The sequence below is a fragment of the Anabrus simplex genome, chromosome 7 (genome assembly GCF_040414725.1).
Source record: "Anabrus simplex isolate iqAnaSimp1 chromosome 7, ASM4041472v1, whole genome shotgun sequence".
In the NCBI taxonomy this organism is placed as follows: domain Eukaryota; kingdom Metazoa; phylum Arthropoda; class Insecta; order Orthoptera; family Tettigoniidae; genus Anabrus; species Anabrus simplex.
Genome location: NC_090271.1, coordinates 57,343,165 through 57,364,960, shown reverse-complemented (window position 1 = coordinate 57,364,960; position 21,796 = coordinate 57,343,165). Strand labels below are relative to the sequence as shown.

The 21,796-nt window shown below is 38.2% G+C and overlaps 1 protein-coding gene across 1 annotated transcript in view; it reads left to right on the top strand.

The window, feature by feature from the left end:
* The window catches only part of c11.1 (maestro heat like repeat family protein c11.1), a 264,060-nt gene that overhangs the window by 201,852 nt on the left and 40,412 nt on the right, over window positions 1-21,796 (top strand). Inside the window, exons 23-26 of the mRNA XM_068228566.1 lie at window positions 3,479-3,616; window positions 4,597-4,711; window positions 11,499-11,645; window positions 16,592-16,933. Coding sequence (XP_068084667.1) covers window positions 3,479-3,616; window positions 4,597-4,711; window positions 11,499-11,645; window positions 16,592-16,933 — 742 coding nt within the window. The remainder of the gene's footprint in view (window positions 1-3,478; window positions 3,617-4,596; window positions 4,712-11,498; window positions 11,646-16,591; window positions 16,934-21,796) is intronic.

The window sequence follows — 21,796 nt, the reverse complement described above, 5'->3', positions numbered from 1 at the left end:
TTTATATATTATACCATGTTTTGCGAATGGAGAAAAGGTATGATGGATAACTAGTACAGTTTTCTGAAATACAGTAATATTTACCCTATTTTGCTAATATAAATGGGCATTGCAATTACAAAACAACAACAATAATGAGTATGATATAAAAATAATAATTTTTCAATAATGATAATAATAGTAATAATTACAATAATGAAAATGGGAGCTCTCACGAAATTTTAATTGATAAATTTTGTTAAAAGTTACTCAAATGTAAAAATATTGTTCCATTTACCACAAAAGACTTCTGAGAAAGAGAAAATACAGTCTTCTAAACAGATAACTTTAATAATATATAGACAATCTTAACGTATTCACGCAAATATGAAATACGCGGGAACATGCGCTAGGCCGTAAAACAAACTCCAATCATAATGAAATGCAAGAAGTTATTTCGAATTCATATGTCGATAACATGTTCATTTGCGCATAAACTTACAATATATCATAAAACATCGAAAATATCACTTTCGTCAAGCACATGTTTGCTGCGAGAAGCCATGTCTTAGAGCTCATTGGGTGACATCTACTGATGCATGCTGTTCAAATATATCGTAAATTCTCTGACTTAGACATATAATACTGCCATCTGCTTAAATACTCTCATAACTAATACATGAAGAAAAACGATGTAACCACCAGAATGCGTGCATAGCTCGTTCTCGATTTTTAGCGAATTGTCAAACCTTACTACGGGCTATGCCCGCAGCGCGGCCTGAATGTAATTTCGGCCACTGCGAGCTATGATTGCAGTTAGACCGGAAAGAGTTAAGTCTGTTGCAATACCAGGAATCAAACACAGGCCTCCGAGGATGGCAGTTAACATTGCTAACTGTTATGCTACAAAGGCGGACTTAATTGTGGTGATAATGAATGGCATTGAACAATGGCAAGACATCAACGGAAGTGAGCCAGGCTATCCAATTCTAATCCAAGAGGAGACTGCTGAAGATGTTCAAAGGGGCGATCAGAAAACTGACGATAACGACAAAGAAGATGATGATTGTGAAGAAGCGGTTTCAACTGGTCTGAAACTATTGACGATCACAGAACAGAAGGCGTCTCATCAATCCGGAGATGACTGATGATTAAAGATATTTTCAGTGATTTTGACCAATACTTATCAAAATAATAATATAGAAGAGGAAAGCACCTGATATTTGTTGCTTTTTTTTTTTTTTTTAAATCCCAAAGCCGAATTCACTGTAAAATGATTTCTACATAAAATAGTTCCCTGTAAAGTATATAGGGAGAGCAGTGAAAAGTTACTGGTGCTGAAGCTGGTGCTGCCATGCAGATGGACTAGGGAATTGCTTGCCTTGTTGCCGAGTGGTGGTGATATATGCGCAGTCAGGCAATATAGAGAGTATAGTTAGCGGTAAGAGTAAGGACTGAAAGTTTCGTTTACGAACGTGGAGTTCTTGTTGAGTGTAAGTTATGCATTCTGACATTTGTTGTTGAATGTTAATTGTGTTAGCTGTAATTATGGTGACATATAATATTTCTAGTCGAGACACTTCTCCTAAAGAAGAAAGCATATGACAGAACCGTCCGTAAATTTCGATGTCATTTCCATGGAGCTGCAGTGCCTTCGAGACAATACACTACCAAGTTAATCATGAAACAAGGAGAAACAGGGTTGGATTTTAAACAAGCTTTGCCCCCTTCCTTATTCCCTCAATTTAAATGCCAATGATTTTGATGTTTGGGGACTTTGAAACAGAAAGTGTACAAGAACGTTCTATGTGTTGTTGAAGCCCTGGAGAATGAATTCTTTCAACTTTATGCATTAATAATTCTTAATGAAAAATTTAGGCCTACGGTAATGAAACTGAATGCCTGCTCATGCTGCTACAGCTTATCAGTGAGTCTAGCAATGGATTGTGGGCAGTCTGTTCCCCCTACCTCCCCTGCATAATGCGGTTATTGTTCGCTGCCTCTCCCGGTATTAATTCCACTGAATGTCTTTCATTGTCAGTGCGACTCCTAAGATTCGTGATTTAATGGACTTTCGAACTTATTAAAAACTCTTAGTTCCTAACAGTCTGTTAAATTGAGATCATTTTAACAGGAACTCTGGCTCTCAGTTAAGCAATACCTGGATGGATATTTCTCTTCCCAGTCCTTCATTGTCTGTATTTTGATTTTCAAAAATCGAACTCACCTGATTACCAGATTGTTCACTCAGTGTCTCCATTACTGCATTGGCATCCGTTCTGGTCCCCATTTTATACTTTTTATACTCATCCCCATATAATTTTAATTTTCATTCGCCCTTCTTTTCTTATAGTGATGGCCTTATAATTTTCTATTCCCTCACTCATGGTCTGGCATTGAATAAATGGCAACATGAACTTTTTTTTTTTTTTTTTTTTTTGAGAATTAATGGCTCAGAGTGAGCCATCTGTTACAAACAAGAGTATATTTCTTTAATAGAGCAACAGTCAATTGAATCCAAACTTTTCATAATTATTAGAACAGTTGTAGTTGGTCAAGGTTCGCTTTTGAGGAAGCGGAGCAAAGTCTTCGGAAAACATGAAGTTATATGTTACAAATCTCATGACTGGTCCGCATTGAAATGTACATTAATTCAACAATGATACAAAAGTTTATTGAGATCCACCTCTTCAATACACAGCAAACACAATGTGTATTGAATAGGTGGATCTCAATAAACTTTTGTATCATTGTTGAAACATGAAGTTCCCATACAGTTCATCTGTCTCACACGGCATGAAACCCAAAAGAAAATTGTTGTTGTTGTAACCTATGGCTTTAATGGGAAGCAGCTCCAATACAAAATTGATATCTCTAGACAACAGTAATATACAAATAACATGAATAAAGTACAGATGTATTAGGGAACAGAGTCTTGTTTCATCTTGTTTCTGGCTGTCCAGTATAGGGCTGGTAAATTGCCTTGTTTTCATTGGGTTGGGTTGGGTTGGGTTGGGTTGAGTCCTGTGCACTGAAGTAGGTGTTTTGAGTCCATCACTGATCCAGTAATTTTTCAGATGGTACATTTTTCCGTCAGGTATATTTTGATTCTAGCTGGACGTGCAGCTAAGCAGTCATGTCCTGTTTCCAATCTGAAGAACATGACTGCTTCTTTCCTTGGCTTGCTTTTATTTTTGTCCCGTAGATGATTTATTTGTTTCCACTTCTTCATTGTAGTAAGTTGTTCTTGATCACTATTTTTGTTTTCTTATCGAGCATAATATACACCATGCTTTCAAGAATGATATTAGGGGCCGATGACCTAGCTGTCAGGCCCCTTTAAACAACAATCATCATCATTATCAACAGAATTATATCCTGGGGCCAATGACCTAGCTGTTAGACCCCTTTAAACAACAATCATCATCATCATCATCATCATCATCATCATCATCATCATCATATCCTGGAGTATTCATGTTAATTTATCTTTTTCTAGGGTTGCACAGGAAGCTTTCAATGCTTTCCTCTTGTGCTCCAAATGTGAAGCTGTTGCTGAGTCTCTTCTTTGTTGTAACCAAACTGAAGTGGGTGAGAACACAGCATCATTCATAGAAGTAATACCACTACTTGCTAGGTATGTCTGCTCCTTATTGTATGTGTAACAATAATTTAATTTCTTCATCATCATCATCCTTTCCCTTTATCCAGCTGGAGCCGGGTAGGGGCAAATATGGTTCCTCTCCATTTTATTTGGTCTTTTCACCACTCCTCCTCCAACACTGCCTCTCAGTCCAGGTTTCTTCCTATAATACTGTGTTGGATTGTGTCCGTCCATCTCAGTCGTGGTCGTCCACGGCCTCTCCTTCCTTGCATTTGCATTTCCATCACCTTTTTTTGGCATTCTTTCATCACTCATTCGCTTTATGTGCCCAAATCATCTTCAATTTCTTCCCAGATATTCTCATTCCTTATTTTGTCTCTTCTACTCTTCTGTATCATACTCCTCAAGAACTTCATTTTGGCTGCCTGTATTCAACTCTCATCCTTCTTTGTCACTGTCCAAGTTTCTGCCCCGTAAGTAGTTATGGGTACGTAATACAGTTTCCTTTGCTTCCATTGGCACATCTTTGTCCCATAACATGTTTCTTACACTATGATAGAAACAGCTTCCAGCTTGAATCCTCTTACTAATTTCAGTATCCAGTTGAGCATTCTCCATTAATTCACTCCCCAGGTATTTAAATGTTTCCACTACTTCCAGGGGCTTGTCTGCAAGTCTAATTTGACCTTTCCCTTCTTTCTCCCGTCTAGTCATAACAAGGGTTTTACTCTTCTCTACACTTATTTTCAACCCACATTCTTCTATTTTCCCATTCACCACATCCAACTGTTCTTGAACCTTCCTGTCGTCTTCTCCCCAAATCACAATATCATCTGCAAATAACAACATGTTCATTTCTCTCCTCCATATTCTGCTTTTGCTGTTCTCATGATGTCATAAGTAACTTAATTTATTTCCCTGAAATTTAAATGATGCCATTAATTCATATAAATGCTTGTGATATTTAGTTATCAGCCTCTGTAAGAATTAAAACATTGTGATTTTTGTTATAGATCAGTTTGTGTATGCATGCCTCGGGCATTGCCTAAACTAGTGACATCACTGAATCAGTACGGCACCAGTAGTTATGAACCACAAAGAATTACAGTAGCTGCCTTCTTTGCTGAGGTAAGTTCAAATAGATTGTGGTCATCAATCCATTGTTTAGCTTAATGCATCATATTCTGAGCATTGATTCATTCCATGAAGCATACAGTAGGTATTCTTCCTCTGGTTCTTATCTCTTCCATGTATTGGCAATTAACCATCTTAGCTCTGTATTTCCTATTGACTGCTGTTTATAATAGCTCTGTGGTCATTTTCAATGTAGGCTATATGTTCTAGGATGGATATTTTGTTTTTGATTATAAGGAGTTCCTTCTCCTCCCAACTTTTCTCTTTCCTGGTACATTCCCTTGCAGAATAAATTGCAATAAGTGGTATCTGCTTCTGTTCCTTATAATGTGACCGAGGTATTAGTGCTTTCTTATGTCTACAAGGATCAGTACTTACTTGTTTTTCTTCAATCTGCATAGAATTTCATTGTTTGTCACAAGGTCTGTCCATGATACCCTCTACGTCATGCTATACAGCCACATCTCAAAAGCCTCTAACTTCTTCCTTGCTGCCTTTGTCAGTGTCCATGTTTCAACACCATAAAAAAGGAACAAACAACAGCGAGGAAGTGTCTCTTATGTTCATTGTTATTTCATGGCTATTTATTGAAAGCAACTTTGACCGTAGTATGAGGTCTTACCTGTCCCTAATGTCATTTATAGTTGTACTGAGGTATTTACGTAGGTGGTTTGAAAAGTTCTCGGAATGTACTAGAATTAAGTATCTTACCTCAGTGGAACTGCTTTTATTTTTCAACATAGTCTCCCTGTAGACTAATGCATTTGGTCCAGCGATGTTCCAATGCCTTGATCCCATCTCGAAAATGAGATTCCTCCAGGCCTGCAAAATACCTCTCCATTTCGGCTGTCAGTTCTTCCCTTGTACAAAATCTCCGTCCACCGAGGAAAATTTTCAGCTTGGGGAATAGATGAAAGTCTGATGATGCCAAATCAGGTGAATAAGGTGGATGTGGCAACAATTCGTACCCCAGTTCATGAAGTTTGCCATGGCAATAACACTTGTGTGCGGCGGAGCGTTGTCCTGATGAAAGATGACCTTTTTCCTTGCCAAACCAGGCCTTGTTTTGCGTATCTTTTCCTGTAGTTGGTCTAGGAGGTTTGCATAGTATTTCCCCATAATTGTTTGGCCAGTAGGAAGATAATCTATCAGCAGAATGCCTTTTGCATCCCAGAAAACTGAGGCCATGACCTTTCTGGCCGAATGCACTGCCTTTGCTTTCTTTGGTGATGGTGAATCAGCACGTTTCCACTGCTTTGACTGCTGTTTTGTCTCTGGGGTATAGTAGTGGACCCAAGTTTCATCTGTAGTCACAAACCAGCGCAAAAAATCTTGTTGGTTGCACTGAAAACGGGCCAGACTTTGTTCGGACATTTCCAATCTGGTATGTTTATTGTCCAATGTCAAGAGCCGCGGCACCCATCTTGCGGATAATTTTTCATACCCAATTCTTCGGTTAAAATATAATATACCCATTCAGAAGACATCCCTACAGCTTCAGCAATCTGCCACACTTTCAGTCGACGATCCTCCATGACCATTTTATGCACTTTTGCGATAAATTCTGGGGTCGTAACACTTTTTGGCCGTCCACTACGTGGATCATCATCCAAGCTCTCCCGACCAAATTTGAACTCGCTGGTCCACTTGACAACAGTTGGAAATGAAGGAGCAGAGTCCCCGAGTGTATTCTGAAAGTCGGCATGAATTTCCTTTGCTTTCATACCTTTCTTTACAAAGTATTTAATCACTGCTCGAATCTCAGTTTTTTCCATTGTCACAAATCACTACGCGGGAACAACAACAAAGAGTCGTCACTACCACACTCCTGCAGCTAGAGCACTGACGCGCCATGTGTTCACTCACAAAGGATGTGTGATTATTGCGCGGGAATCTCATTGCTCTAGCACTGACATCTAGCGGTGATTCCGAGAACTTTTCAAACCGTCCTCATAGATTTGTGTGCACATTCAATGGGTTTTCGATCTATCATAAAATGACATGTGGTGATATCGTTTCTACTATTGATCATTAACTTCATTTTGTTTACGTTGATATCAAGCCCATATCTATGGTTCACTGATGTCACACTGTCAGTAAGGAACTGCGAACTATCCCGACTGTCTGCAAAAATCACTATGTTATCTGTATAGCGGATGTTGTTAATTCATTTGCCACTCACCAGTCCACAATTTCACTGAAGATTTACTCAGAATGGATTGAATGTTAATGGTGACAATATACAATCCTGTCTAACTTCATATAGGATATTTACACTTTCTGTGTTCTAACCATCCAATCTTACAAAGTCCTGCTCCTTGGCTGAATGGTTAGCGTAGTGCTCTTTGGTTCAGAGGGCCCCGGGTTTGATTTCTGGTCAGGTCAGAGATTTTAACCTTAAATGGTTAATTCCATTGACCTGGGGACTGGGTATTTATACCGTCCCCAACATCCCTGCAACTCACACACCACGTACAACACTACCAGGTGTAAGAAAACACGTACTTTACAAGGAAAATTCATTTTTGGTTAATTCAAAATATTGGTCATCAGCTTCTACGCACTTTGCTCATCTTTCAGGAAAGTTGTGAATACCATGCCAGAAAAACTGCTTGTCTTTTGTGGCAAACCATTCATTGAGCCATTTTCCAACTTCCTCGAAATTGCTGAAGTGCTGCTCTGCCCCATTGATGCAAAGAGGTGATAGATGGCGCCGGGTCAGGGGAATGCGGCGGGTGCAGAAGCAAGTCCCATCCAAGCGATTTCAAGGTGTCTTTCACTGGTTTTGTTGTGTGAGACGGCACATTGTCGTGTAACAAAATCACTTTGCCATGTCTTCTGGCCCATTCTGGTCGTCTTTCAATCAATGTGTGATTTAAATTAATCATTTGTTGGCGATAGCATTGTGCATTAACAGTTTCGCCTGCAATTGCTCATCTTTGCACTTTTGTGGTCTACCAGAGCGCGCACTGTGTTTCTCATTGAAATCACCACCTTTAAAATTGTCGAAACCATTTCTCACATGTTCTAATCAATGGTGCATGTTCACCATATGTTTCTACCAGCAAACAATGACTTTCCACAGCCTTTTTCTTTTGATTAAATAAGAAAAGCAATGCGTGCCACAAATTTTCTTTTTCAGGCACAAACGTCACATGATCACTGAACGATAAAACACAGACTCTAGTGTTTGGCAAACTCAACTTGTGTGTGTTGGTAGTTTATTACAGACAAACAAACTGACGTATGTGTCAAATTCATACACTGCGTAGTGTTTGTTAGCGCCATCTCTTAGTCAGACCGGAAAGGACTTGTGCATACACCTGGTATCCTCCACTACAATAACACGCAGTTTCCTATACATGGCATCAGGGCCGCATCAGGCTAGAAATTAAGTATAAAAGTCGTACAAAAAGCAGATTGGGTCCAGTAGGTAAACCTTGTTTTAATAATTGGGTGACATTAAATGTTATTCTATCAACTATTAGTCTATCAATGTATAGAATTGGTGACATCTAACAGGGTGGATCTCGTTCACTGACTTTATCTCCTCCTGTCTTCATATGTCTTCTTTTCCAGGGCATCTTCCCATCTGTGATAGTACATATATCACACCCTTGCACTATATGTAGAAGTGAGAGATACTATCAGTATTCAATTTTTTTAAAATTATTATTATTATTATTATTATTATTATTATTATTATTATTATTATTATTATTATTATTATTTCAGTTGTATATTTTATTCTTAATATTTTAACCTGGAAGGTCTTCATATGTGGTATGAGTAATTTGTTTTGTACAACAGTTGGGAAAACATTGCTGTTCGTAACTTGGAAAATTTGGATGAGTCTGACAACGTGGACTTGTTGTTGTAATCGGAAATTTCCGATGACTCATGTCAAACACCCCAAAGTCTGTCCATCTTGTTACTGTCTTGGGGCCAGGAGGAAGTTCAGGGCGTGGTCTTGACTAGAGGATCTACTCATGATTGGCTGGCCAGGATGAGTCCAGGCGGATCATGTGAGAGGAAGGGGAAGGCTGAGATCTATATATGCATGCGTGATACGGTGAGGGACAACGACATTATACGGGAATGAAGTAGTGCTGACACACAATATGGGAGTGAATCTTCACAGTACTGTACTGGAGTGACACTGTTGCACTATACTGGACTGGACCTCAAACGTTTGTGGAACATAGTCTTTTAATGTTTGTGGAACGTGTCTGACCTACAAACTGTGGGACCTACAAACTGTGCAGTGCTTAGGCACTTGGTAGTGTATCACTTGTGGCTGCTTGGTATTATATGTCGGTGAAAGCTGTGGGGTGCTATATTTCAGACTTTCCAGAATTTACGTTTTAGAACGACAAGCGTGTGTTGCTCAAGTGAATACATCTTTAAAACAAGTGTTAGAGTCAGTGAACACAGTATTATGAGGTACAGTATCTGTGTGAAATAATAAGTGCCAATTATGAGAATGTGCAAGTCGTGTTGATAGAGAGAGATAGTGAAGGGTACTTATCTACATATATCTGCATTGTTCAACAGACTAACTGCAAATGGTGGCTTGGTCCTCGCTTTCATTTTCCCACTATTTTTATTGTTGTTATTGTAAATATGGAGTCTTCCAGCAATATTTTGTGTATGTATCATATGTATATTTTGGTGTTTTGATGAGGTGCTCATGCACGGATTTCGTTGAGAATGTAGTTAGTTATTAAAGAATCAGTGGAGTTATTGATGAACCTAGGTGCAGTTCCTATCTATTTAGTTGTTTTCAGAAGGTTAGGTAAGGCCTGAAGCAGATGTACCAGTATACAGCTTTATGTACACGCCCTAGGAGAGAAAGATTTATCATGCTCTATCTAAATTCGAGGGATCCATTCTGGTGAGCTCTGGCGCCCATACTACGGATATTTCGATCGATTATTTTTATTAATTTATCACAATTATTTTAAGGTTTTTGGAGTAATTTTATTTATGATTTTTTTTTATTATTCACAAACAGTTACACTTCTGAGACCTTCTCTTCTCGATATCTGATTTTACTCTTTCTCTATCCAGCATTTCCTTGACCTACCCATTGGTCTTTTTCCTTGGACAGTAAAGTCAACGTTTTTTCTGATTGGTCTTTCGCTGTTCATTCTCATGTGTGTCCATACCACTGAAGTCTGCATTTCTTTATTACACACCCCTGGAGGGTGGGGGACACAGACGAAGAATAAACCGACAGTACCCCCTCCCTGTTGTAAGAGGCAACTAAAAGGGGCAACCATGGGATGATGGACTTAGAACCATGAGATTACTTGTGATTAATACCATTTCGTGAGGAACACCATGGGTCTACGTTACCTAGGAGCAGTACCATTATGTACAGAACACCACAGGTTTGGGCATTGCCTGTGATTAGTACCATCGTATTTGTATGAGCGGGCGCTCAGCTGCACGGACTAGTGTCTAGCGGGAAAAGGTGCCGAGTGCTGCGCTCGAATGTGTTCATTCCACTGTGTTCAGAAGGGTCTGCGTTACCTAAGAGTAGTACCACTATATGAGGAACACCATAGGTCTGCGTTGCCTGTGATTAGTACCACTATGTGAGGACCACCACATGTTTGTGTATTGCCTGCGTTGCCTGAGAGTAGTACTATTATGTGCGGAACATCATGAGTTTGTGTTGCCTGTGGGTGGTAACATAATGCGTGATGCACTGTGCGTCTACATTGCCTATGATTAGCACCACTATGTGAGCAACACCATGAATATACATGGTCTGTGATTAGTACCACTATGTGAGGAACACCACAGATCTAGCCGGTGCCCGTGATTAGTTCCACTATGTGAAGAATACTATGGGTGTGTGTTACTTGTGAGTAGTACCCTTATGTGAGGAACACCATGGATCTGTGTTACCTCTCATTAGTACCACTATAGGAGGAACACCACGGTTCTTCTTTACCAGTGATTAGTACCATTATGAGGGGCCAGAGACCTGGATTTTGGACCCGTTTGGACAAAAAGCATCATCCTGGAAATACGGCATTGTGAATTGTATCCACTGATTGTTTTGAATTCACAATAATTTTTTCATCATCATTCATTTTAGATTCTAGTCAGTGGATACATTTTGAAATTTTAATTATCGCTTCATTTCGTTGCACCTCGTACCATTAGGGGCTGTTAGGCCCCTTTATTCAGCACTCATCATCATCACCATCATCTTTATTACACTGGTAATAGAGACCTTTCCATTTATGTATTTCATTCCTTTCAAGTAGTTTGATTCATAGTTGTAATGAATCTCATTTCAGTTGCCTGAATTCTACTATAATCATTGTTTAGTAGAGTATGTTACATGCCTCTGAACCATATGTGAGATTTGGTGCGAAGTAGATGTGGTACATGGTTGATTTTAATTTTTGTGGTATTTTGCACTCCCAGAGTAGATTTCTGATTTGATTTTAAAAGTGTGCTGTTTTTTTTTTTTTTTGTTTTCGGCTTGACAGTGTTGTCTTTCGAGATTCTGCTTATGAGGGGCTTGAAGTGAGAAACTGATTCAAATTTGGTTCCTTCCAAAATGAGGTTTGAGTTTGTTCCTCTCCTGTTGATGGTCATCTCTACAGTCTATATTTTACTCATCTTCAGCTCAAAGTTATTGAACATACTGTTCCATTCAGTCAGTTTTATTTCTGTTACAATTTGATTAATAAATGTATTTATTTGTTTAATTGCTTGAGATTTTCAGTTCTAGATATACATTTTTGGGTTCTTTTTACAGCTAGTACACCTGAAAGCGAATGGTCAGATAGTGCTTCTAGAGAGTATCGTGGGCAACTTGCTGAATTGTCTTACTGATCCATCACCTATTGTGAGACGGCTTTGTCTCAAAGGCCTGTCTGCAGTTTCGCAGTTAGATGGTGAACAGGTGAGAAAAATATTATGTTTCTAGCAGATGATAAGGGTGGGTAGTGAATAGAGAATTTCCCAAAATCTTTGTTGTCATTATTTTTGTTATCTTAATTTTATCCACTTACATAGGAGAGCAGTGAAAAGCTTCTTCGCAATCGGGCAGTGTAGCTGCACTGTTTGATATGAGTGTACTCAGTTTTTCCACTGGAATTGGCTATCCTGAGAAGTATAGTTTGTAATGTTGGTGGTGATGGTGGTGATATTGTGTATTTAACCCTTTGTAAACCAGTTATATTTCGACTCTAAACCCCTGCAGGTCCAATTTAAAATTGGACAAATATGGAAAATATACCCACCTACAGTTCAACCTCGTTAAGACGTTCCTGCGGGGGACAACAAAAATGAACGTGTTAAGTGAGAAAACGTACTAGTGAATATACGAATAAAAACTATCCAATAGGGATATGGAAATACTAGATGAATTTTTTTTTCTGACATGAAGATATTTTACGTCATGTATCCGCGGGTGCAGTGAAAACTATATCTACCATTTCTCAAGCTGAGAGGAAAGTATTAAAAGGTGTGAAAAACACGAGAGAACAAATACAAAATCCTTTTCTGCTGGGGCTTATAAAATAACAAGTGCACTGAACAGTGTGAAAAACATCAAACAACAAATATGAAAAACGTATGCACGGGGGCCAACAAAAATATCCAAGTATTATTGCAGATCACACTCTTTCTAAAACAAAGGGATGACAAATAACATTTTTAGGGCTAGGAAAAATGTGATCGTACTCATAATAAGCAGTAATAGCGAAAATTTGTGATGTAATATGTATGTTTATATGTTCCTAATCCTGATATAGGCTACCGTATCATGCAACAAACATTCGCTACACTTTACTGTACCACTCAACACAAAATAAATTTCTAACTTCTGAATGGAATGTGAAATATAAGCACAAATAGACTCGCTGTGTTATTCAGCAGTCGTGCTGCTAACCAGCAAGCAAAATTGAACATTCCTGAGGCCAACAGCTTGCTCCCCAAACGTGCAACTTATCCTGTGAAGTTCAGGAATTTAAGGCCTTTCTCCGTAACCACGCAACTGTGGCAATGGATCTTACCAGAGTTCGAAATCACATTTGTTTCACAAGGGATTACAAATTCAGTTTTCTTTTTTGCTTTACGTCGTACCGACGCAGATAGGTCTTATGTCGACGATGGGACAGGAAAGGCCTAGCAATGGGGAGGAAGCGGCCGTGGTCTTAATTAAGGTACAGCCCCATCATTTTCCTGGTGTGAAAATGGAAAACCACAGAAAACCATCTTCGGGGCTGCCGACAGTGGGATTCGAACTCACTATCTCCCGGATGCAAGCTCACAACTGCGCGCTCCTAACTGCACAGCCAACTCGCCCAGTAATACAATTTTCAGGGCTAGGAAAAATGTGATCGCACTAAGTGGTAATAGTGAAACTTTGTGACGTGATGAGTGAGGTATTTTTATATAGATTGAATATGATGAGAATCGGGACTTTGAATTTACGACGTGTTAAGCGGGAAAATGTGTTAATGAGGAACTCGCTAAAGAGGTTTCACTGTATATATATTTTTTTTTTTTTTTTTTCCTTGGTATACAATTAATACTTTGAAAGTAAAAGGCTTGCTGAAGTGGAAGCAAACCCTAACTTTATGGTCAATTGCAGACACAAAACAAGTAAATGACTTGCTAGTTTCTAATTGAGAGCCTACCAAAAGCCTTCTCTAGTATACAAATTTATATATTGGAACCTGATAAGGCAAAGGACAGCACATATCTGCAAAGGTCTTACTGATATTAATGAGCAACAATTTAACAAAGCAATCGTAATTGATTAGTATAATATAATCAAGCACATCATTGTAATCTACAGACGTTACACAATGCAATGGAACATTGTGACATCATTAGCTTTGATTAATTGAGCGCAGGTAGTTGTTACAACAGGGCAGACAGTGACGTTTCATTTTGGCAATGAGCTGTCGTTGAATTCCTTGTTAAAAAGGAAATTTCTGCTGCTGAAATTCACCACAAACTTCAGCATGCATTTCTAGATGTGTGCATGGGTACTGGCAGCGTTAAGAGATGGCTGAAATATTTCAAAGATGGAAACACGAGTATCCAACATCAACCTTGTAGCAGTCACCCTCTCCACTGAATGTTACATTGAAAGAATTGATGACATCATTAAAGAAGATAATCATGTCACTGTTGATACAGTTGCAGCAAAACTTGCAGTGTTATTCCGTGCAGTGCCAGAAATTATTGAAAGCTTAGGCTATCAAAAAATTAGTAGCCACTGGCTCCCACATTTACTGATGGAAGGCCACTGAGTTTGGAGAAAAAACGTCACTCAAGAACTTCTTCAGAAATACTGAAATGTTCAACTTCAAAATCTCCCATATCTGGAAAAAGAGAACATTGGTTACCACCTGACTGAAAAACCTGCAAATGCAATTACACTTTTATTTACTGAAAAGTTGCAGTACAATCAGCTCTTTCCTATGTATAATAATAATAATAATAATAATAATAATAATAATAATAATAATAATAATAATAATAATAATAATAAAATCATATCCTATCTTTCATGCTATATGGGAATTTGAAACTACTGCATGAAAAAGGTGATAAAGCAGATACGAATATCTTCAGAGGCATATCTCTTCATTCAGTTGCCTGTAAAATCCTGTCCAAAGCACTTCAGAGTTACTTTGAACCTATTGTTCATCCACAGATTGGTAAGTATCAAGCTGGCTCCCGTAAGATCCGCTCCTGCAGTGAACAGTTTCCTCTAAACAGTATCATCAAAATCGGATCTCTTCGTATCAAATCACTTGTGTTGAATTTTGTTGCTTTAAAGAAGGCCCATGATTCAATCACTTGATTCAGACTTGTGGATATCCTCAAGGAGATGGACATGGACAACAACACCAACAACACAGCTTCCATCATCAAACAACCTCTGACCAACTCCTGTTCACAAGTGAAATTTTATGAGGGGAATCTTTAGATCCTTTGAGGTTACTAAGACTGGTGTTCGTCTAGATGAGCTTTCGCCCATTCTTTTCAACTGTCCTCTTGAAAAGGTAATCCATGAGTAGAGAAACAGACTACCCAAATGGTTTTAGGCTGGGCACTCGATTCAAAGCAGTGAACATTGACTGCCTTGCTTTGGTAGATGATGTAGTCCTAATGGCAGAAGACCTCAACATAACCCACCTCCAGGCTGAAACATTATAAGAAGTACCTGAAGCTGTAGGTTTCCAGATATTTTTTGAAAAACCCGCCTGGCGATCATAATACCACTACATTTGTCAATACCACATATGGAAAAATCAAACTCATTCATTTTAAATATCTTGGAGAGATCATTTCCTTTAATGCAATGGGGAAGACAGCTCTGAAATATTGTGTTAAATGCATAGAACTAGCTTTCCACCTCTGCAAACTCGCTTGTCAGTCCAAATCAATCTCATGGCAGACCAAATACTGCCACTAACCACAGTAGTATGTCCTGAAGTCTTACATGCTTACGGTGAGATAGAGAGAACCCAAATGAAGGAGAGGGAAATCCTTGGCCCATGTCAAAATTCTGAGGGCGAATATCATCTGAGGTCAAATGCAGAATTCTACTATAAATTTGAAAAGCTCTCACTTGTTATGAAGAAGTGCCATCTCATGTTTTACGGTTGTCTGTCTCAAACACCTGAATATCTTGAAGAATTTGTGATCTTCTCATGACTTGAGAAAAATGTAACACTCCATGGGCAACTGCAGTGAAAAAGGATCTGGCAGGTTTTTCTGAGACATTGGTTCAAGAAAGAAGTATGTTCAGGATGTGGGTACACGGATTAAAGGATCTTTCGGAAAGAGATAGAAGACGACCTGATGCGGAGTGGTTCAGAGAGCATATTCTCCATCAAGATGAAGGAGTAGTGAAAATTTGTTCCAAATATTTCAGATTCCCTATGGGAATCAACATCTTTATCATCTGACGGCCAGGCAGGCATCAATTTTTGAAAATGAGACAAAGTCTCTCATAGTGCATTCGCACTGCCGGTGGCTCCAAGTAGCCTGCACAGTGGCCTCCATGGTGTGCACTAGCCATGCGTCTTGCTAGGTGTGCTATTTACCAACTGATGAGCTCAAATTAGCACACTGGGGCGAAACGCTGGCAACCGGAATGAGTTAGCTGGAAAATTTATAATGTCCAATAACGGACTAACTATATTGGTAAGTCCTAAGAGGTTGAAAGGACATGTTAATAATAATGATAACAATAATAATAATTTCTGTTGACCTATCAGATTCTATCAAAAACTCTTCTGGACTAGGGCAGACCAACAAGAGATCCACAACTGGGAGAGGGAGAGTACCAGGGAAGATGCAAAAAGGGGTGTTCATGTAGGCCTGCTGAGCAGACTATGAAATTCATGGTTACCTTTGTTGACTTCAAGAAGACCCATGACTCAATTGGTCAAATTACCCTAATCTGGATTCTGAAAGAATTTGGCGTAGACAACAAAACTGGAATGATCATCCAACACTCATGGCTGACACCACAGCTAAAGTGGAGAGATTTCAGCTGCCTTTGAAATCAGAATGGTGATGTAGAAAATTCCATTGAAGTATAAGTGATAACTCCCAATGAGTCTATTAAAGTAAAGTGCCCAAATATCACTAGCAATGCGTACAGAATGTTGTTGCTGCTCCCAAAGGTCTTCTTGCACCTGGTAAATTAAACCATCAAACCAGCAGGTTAAGGCCGTATAATGCCTGTTGTAACGTAGGATTTGTTTTATACAATTATGGATGATAGAAATTAACAACATTTTTCTTTGACTCTCCTTAACAGCTGTCATTTCCAAAATCATAGTATGATGACAGACCACTTTTAATTTTTTGTTATAGAGGAGTCGTCACTCAGAAGCTGTCCTGTCAGCTCTCATTCAGGGTCTGGATGATCATGGCAGTGGCATGCAGATCCCTTTGGAGGCAATGCGGGGCTTCTCGCAGATGTTACAGGTGGTAGATGAGGAGCACATTCAGAATGTACAGGTCACAGTGGCTCTGAGGATCAAACCATACTTTGAGAAGGAAGACTGTAACGTGAGAGCAGTTGCTGTGCGCATGTTCGGGGATCTGGCCAAGTTCAGCGTGAGGAACTCGAAGGAAGCATTTCAAGAGCAGGTCAATGGAAATCTTGTGTGCCTCTTGCTCCACCTTGATGATGATGACATGAATGTCGTTAAAGTAAGTACATTTTTGTTCACAATCTCAGCCTGTCAGTAAATTTATGTCTTTCTGTTTACCATTCTTCTAAAGCTGGCATGACAACTTGTCACATTATGACAATTTTTATTTTTACATTCCCTTATTATTTAAATCAAATACATGTGTGCCCCCCTCTCTCACCCCCTCATCCTCCACCCCCACCCCACAAACCCTCTCTCACTAAATTCAGAGCTTCCAACAAAGTGTCTTTAGTGATATTAAAGTAATGTTGCTAAATATACTGGCAAAGTAGTAAGGTATAAAGTAAGAGCAACATTTATATGCTACTACTTCTGGTACTGTCTCCTCACAGAAGATCGACGACAATCATGAAGTACTTTTTTCTATTTTGTTTCTCCCGTAGTCCATGTTTTCCTTCTATGATCAGTTGTATCAGGCTGCATTTTCCTCTTTTTGGAAGATGTGACTGAAATAGGCTTCTTTCTTGCATTTTGCAAGGGTTAAGACTTCACATGATTCCTCAACACAGTGGAGTACTTTCTCGTTGGTGATGTGGTCTGCCTATGGGATCGTGAACATTCTGCCACACATCCACGTTTCCCTGTAGTCACCGTCCTTCCAGCTCTGGTAATACATAACACTTCATGACTCACCAACGAGTTTCAAATAGGAGATCACAGTTGCACACAAGATGTTTTAATTTCAGAAACACACTTCTTACAATGCTGATTCTGGTTTTGATTTCAAGTAAAAAACATAATAATGTGATCATACTTATTACATGTAAGAATAAAGATTTTTTTTTTAACCTTCCATTTTCTCATCTCTTTTTTCCTGCACTTCTTACATCAATACTGAAGTTCAGTCTAAAGAAGGGCCTCCAAATAAGTGTGATTATCCGTTCATCTCATGAAGTTGGTGAACAAAAGAGCTTGTCAGCCGCTGAGAAGAAATAGACTGGAAAGACTGATAAGGAAAGAATTGAGCTATGGTGTAGACGGTGTTTAGAGATGTTGAGTTTCTTTTTGTTCTTTTGTGTATTTTATGTTTGTTGTTCCCTTTATCTGTTCTTCCCTCTACACTAGTTCTTTATTGGGAGTATTGCTTTTTTTCCTTTCTTACTTCCTGTCTTTGACCATTATTCATACACTTTGCTGTTCCCTTTTCTTGAACCTCACCACCTTTCTCCAGGAACTGAATTCACAACACATTGAAAATTTTCAGCATCAGAAAATGAACTTTCTTGATGTTAGATAAGTACACAATCTGTAGAATATGATAAATGGTGCATGGGGTTTGTGTGGTCTTCTTCCTAATGTGGATATATTTGCTGCCTGATTGGTTTCTGTGTCATTTCCTATACTGAGGGGACCATCACCCCACCTAAGGGAACTCGTCCACCTGAAGCCATTGGTCTTCTTAGAGCCTCGAGTTATTTCTCGCCACCCAACACTTGGCGCAGACTCGCTGGCTGTTCGGTCTACTCTGTTACTGTAATGGACTGGATCGGCCAGATGTATACATGTTTATGTACGCCAAGACCATGTTTCAAAGGCCTGTGGTCAGTATATTAGCGAAGCTTTTAGTCACCGTCCTTCGACATTGTAAACCAGCTCCGGTAACACACAACACTTCATGTCTCACCAATAAGTTTTGAATAGGAGATCACAGTTGCACACAAGATGTTTTTATTTCAGAAACACACTTCTTGCAATGTTGATTCTGGTTTTAAGTTCAAATAGAGAACAACATGTAAGAATAAAGAAATATATTTTTTAAATCTTCCATTTTCTTATCTTTCTTTCCCTACACTTCTCACATCCACAGCATTCTAGAATACAGGCCTAATGTTTGAAGTAGGCACATGTGAGAGTGTAGGCAAGGCCAAAGTGGGATTCTGTTTAAATATTTTAAACTTGTAGCTAATGTTAATCTACCAAGATACTTATGGTTACTGGATCCACATTTGCATACTCTAATTATTGTGAATAGCACCAAAGCGTTGGTGCTTTCGCTATTTTCAAGGCTCAGAAATAGAAGAAATATCCTCAACAAAACCTGTTATATTTTCAATGGCTAGGGCTCAGAAGTTGAGGAAAAATCCCTTTTTTTTCTCGAGTGTCTGAAGACAAGGCCCAACATAATATATGTTCATTCTGGGTCATTGTAGGCCAGAAAACGGTGGATTTTATTTGGCTTTTTTTTTTTTTTTTTTTTTTTTTTTTTTTTTTTTTTTTTTTTTTTTTGGCGTGTTGTGGTTTATTGGTTGGTTTTTTTTTGCCTTTTCTAGGTCTTTACGGCTTTTCTTGCAACTTCACCTTCTTTCAACTACATTTTTACTGCCCATTCTCAATTCGAATCATCACTAGTTCATCCCTCACCTTTTAAACATTTTTTCTGTAGTACATACGTATATTTGAACCATATCTGAAAAGAAAGAAAATTATATGAAATGAAATCAAAAATGAAACTAGTACTTGAAAATCCAGGGGTATTAAATCATTTGCAAGATAAGTGAAATATTGAAAGGAGAAAATTTTGATGTGAGTGTTTTTAAAGAGGAAGAAGATTCACTTGATTCAAGTATGAACCCTTAAAATCCATTGGAGTGGAAAGAAGTTTCTCCATGTTTCACAACATGCTGTCTGAAAACCGACGATCATTTACATCTAAGAACCTGGATATTACTACTGTGATATACTACAAAGCCTACTGAGGTAAGGTTTCCGAATTCCAATTTCTGAAAAACTAGTGCAGTTAGGTATGATTCCAGTTATACTAATTTCAATTTCTTTCTCCAGGATGGCCATTGCGGGTTTGCCAAATTCATTTTAGGTGGAAAAGATATTTCATTCTGAATTCTGCAAGTACTCTTTAGCAAACACGGAATTCCTTTTTTTTTTTTTAAATAATTATTTTAATATAAAATATACACTGTCTGAAGGAAGTATTTCACTCTTATAGTTTTGCACTGTTTCATACCAATCTGAATTTTACGTTTTTAAACATTATATTCCTTCATTAAATATATGTAATTAAAACTAAAATTATGAATGAATTTGGATCAAATTTTTACAGCCTTTTTGCCAGTTTTTAGATCATTTTTGGATATTTTTTACATCTTTCTATAGGTCTTTTTTAGGGAATTTATACATCTTCAACTTCTGAACCCTACCATTGACCTTTCCAAGGTGGTGAAAATCACTTCCATGGGAGAACAATAAAATTATATCTGCTAAGAACGTTATATTTTTATCGCGCCGTGGCCTGTAGTTTTTGTGCCTAGGTGATGGCCCTCTTCATGTAATATTAAATAGCATGCTCTATCAAACATCATTACAGGTAAAGAAATTTTAGTAGAATTTGTGAATTCCTTGTATAGAAGGACCGTGAACAGTCCCCGCCGCCGAATAATTCCCGCACTCTAATTTTAGGAAGGATAATTAAAAAAAAAAAAAAAAGTGAACTAAAACTCCTTCCATTGAAAGAGTAATGTAGGCCTAAACAAACATTTCATATCACTCCGTGGTCTTTACGCAAATATGAACGTGTAAATTTACGGATATAGCTGCTTTGCCTGAACATATTATAAAAAACATTATCACTGCTATAAAATATATTTGCCATTAAAATTAGCAAGTAGGCCTAGGAATTTCATTAATCTGAACTTGCAATAGGCTCGATTCCCTGTAGCCTAGATCGTAAGATTCGTTGTCCCTTGCATCACTAGAATCCTCTCCTAAATTACTTACAAATTAGCCACACTCTACGTCTAAACCACTTTTCTGACGCAGTCTCATTTACTTGGATATTAACATGGTTTACAAAAGAAAATATTTATAAAATCCTCCTATCAATACAAGTCAAGTCATCTGTTAGATGAAGCAAAGTCTGTACATGTTTCAGCCTAATCTCAAGGCCATCTTCAATAGTAAAACAGTGATTACATAATATACAAACAAATTAAAAATCGTAATGATGTGAAGTGACAGTGATCATGATTAGTGAGTTAAAAACACATTGAGGTACAAAGTCCTCTCGTCTAATAGATCTTGCAGACTGTTAAAATGAAAACACTATGCTGAGGAGTGTAGTGAGACCGTCAATACTACGAATAAAACGTGTATAACATCTGTAATGAGAAAAAAAAAAGGAATATATGAGTGGATGAAAAACAAGTTAAAAATGATGTACGAAAAGAAAACTCATATGACTTACTTGTTAACTAAAAGTTGTTGTCTCGAATGGAGATGACCTTGTCGGTCTCAAGTCACATTGACAACTAAGCCTGTGTGTGGCTTACTGTGTATCTGTGTCGATGTGGTTGGGAGGGGTAACGGAGGGGGAGGGGCACTTCACATCGTTACGATTTTTAATTTGTTTGTATGTTATGTAATCACTGTTTTACTACTGAAGATGGCCTTGAGATTAGGCTGAAACTTGTATAGACTTTGCTTCATCTAACAGATGACTTGACTTGTACTGATAGGAGGATTTTATAAATATTTTTTGTAAAGTGATAACCGTCAATACAGAATGAGATTCATAACTTGCAATTGCAATATTAACACGGTGTCGGATAATTCTTTTCGTAAAATGTAAACACTTGAAGCAGACACACCGGCGAACAGTGATGTTAGGTTTGCGATACAGTAAAACCTTGTTAATGCAAACTCTTTGGAACGGAAAAGTCAGACTTCGATTTACGTAATTTCGAATTAACCTCCAACTCGTGCTTCAGAAATGCCAACCCTTACCGCATCGCAAAATATTCAAGACACGTTACTGCATGCAACTAACATTGATTCACAGTTTAAACTTCTCAAATTCCATTTTTTAAAATGTTCAAAATATGCATTTTCAGTATTCAAATAATGCAGT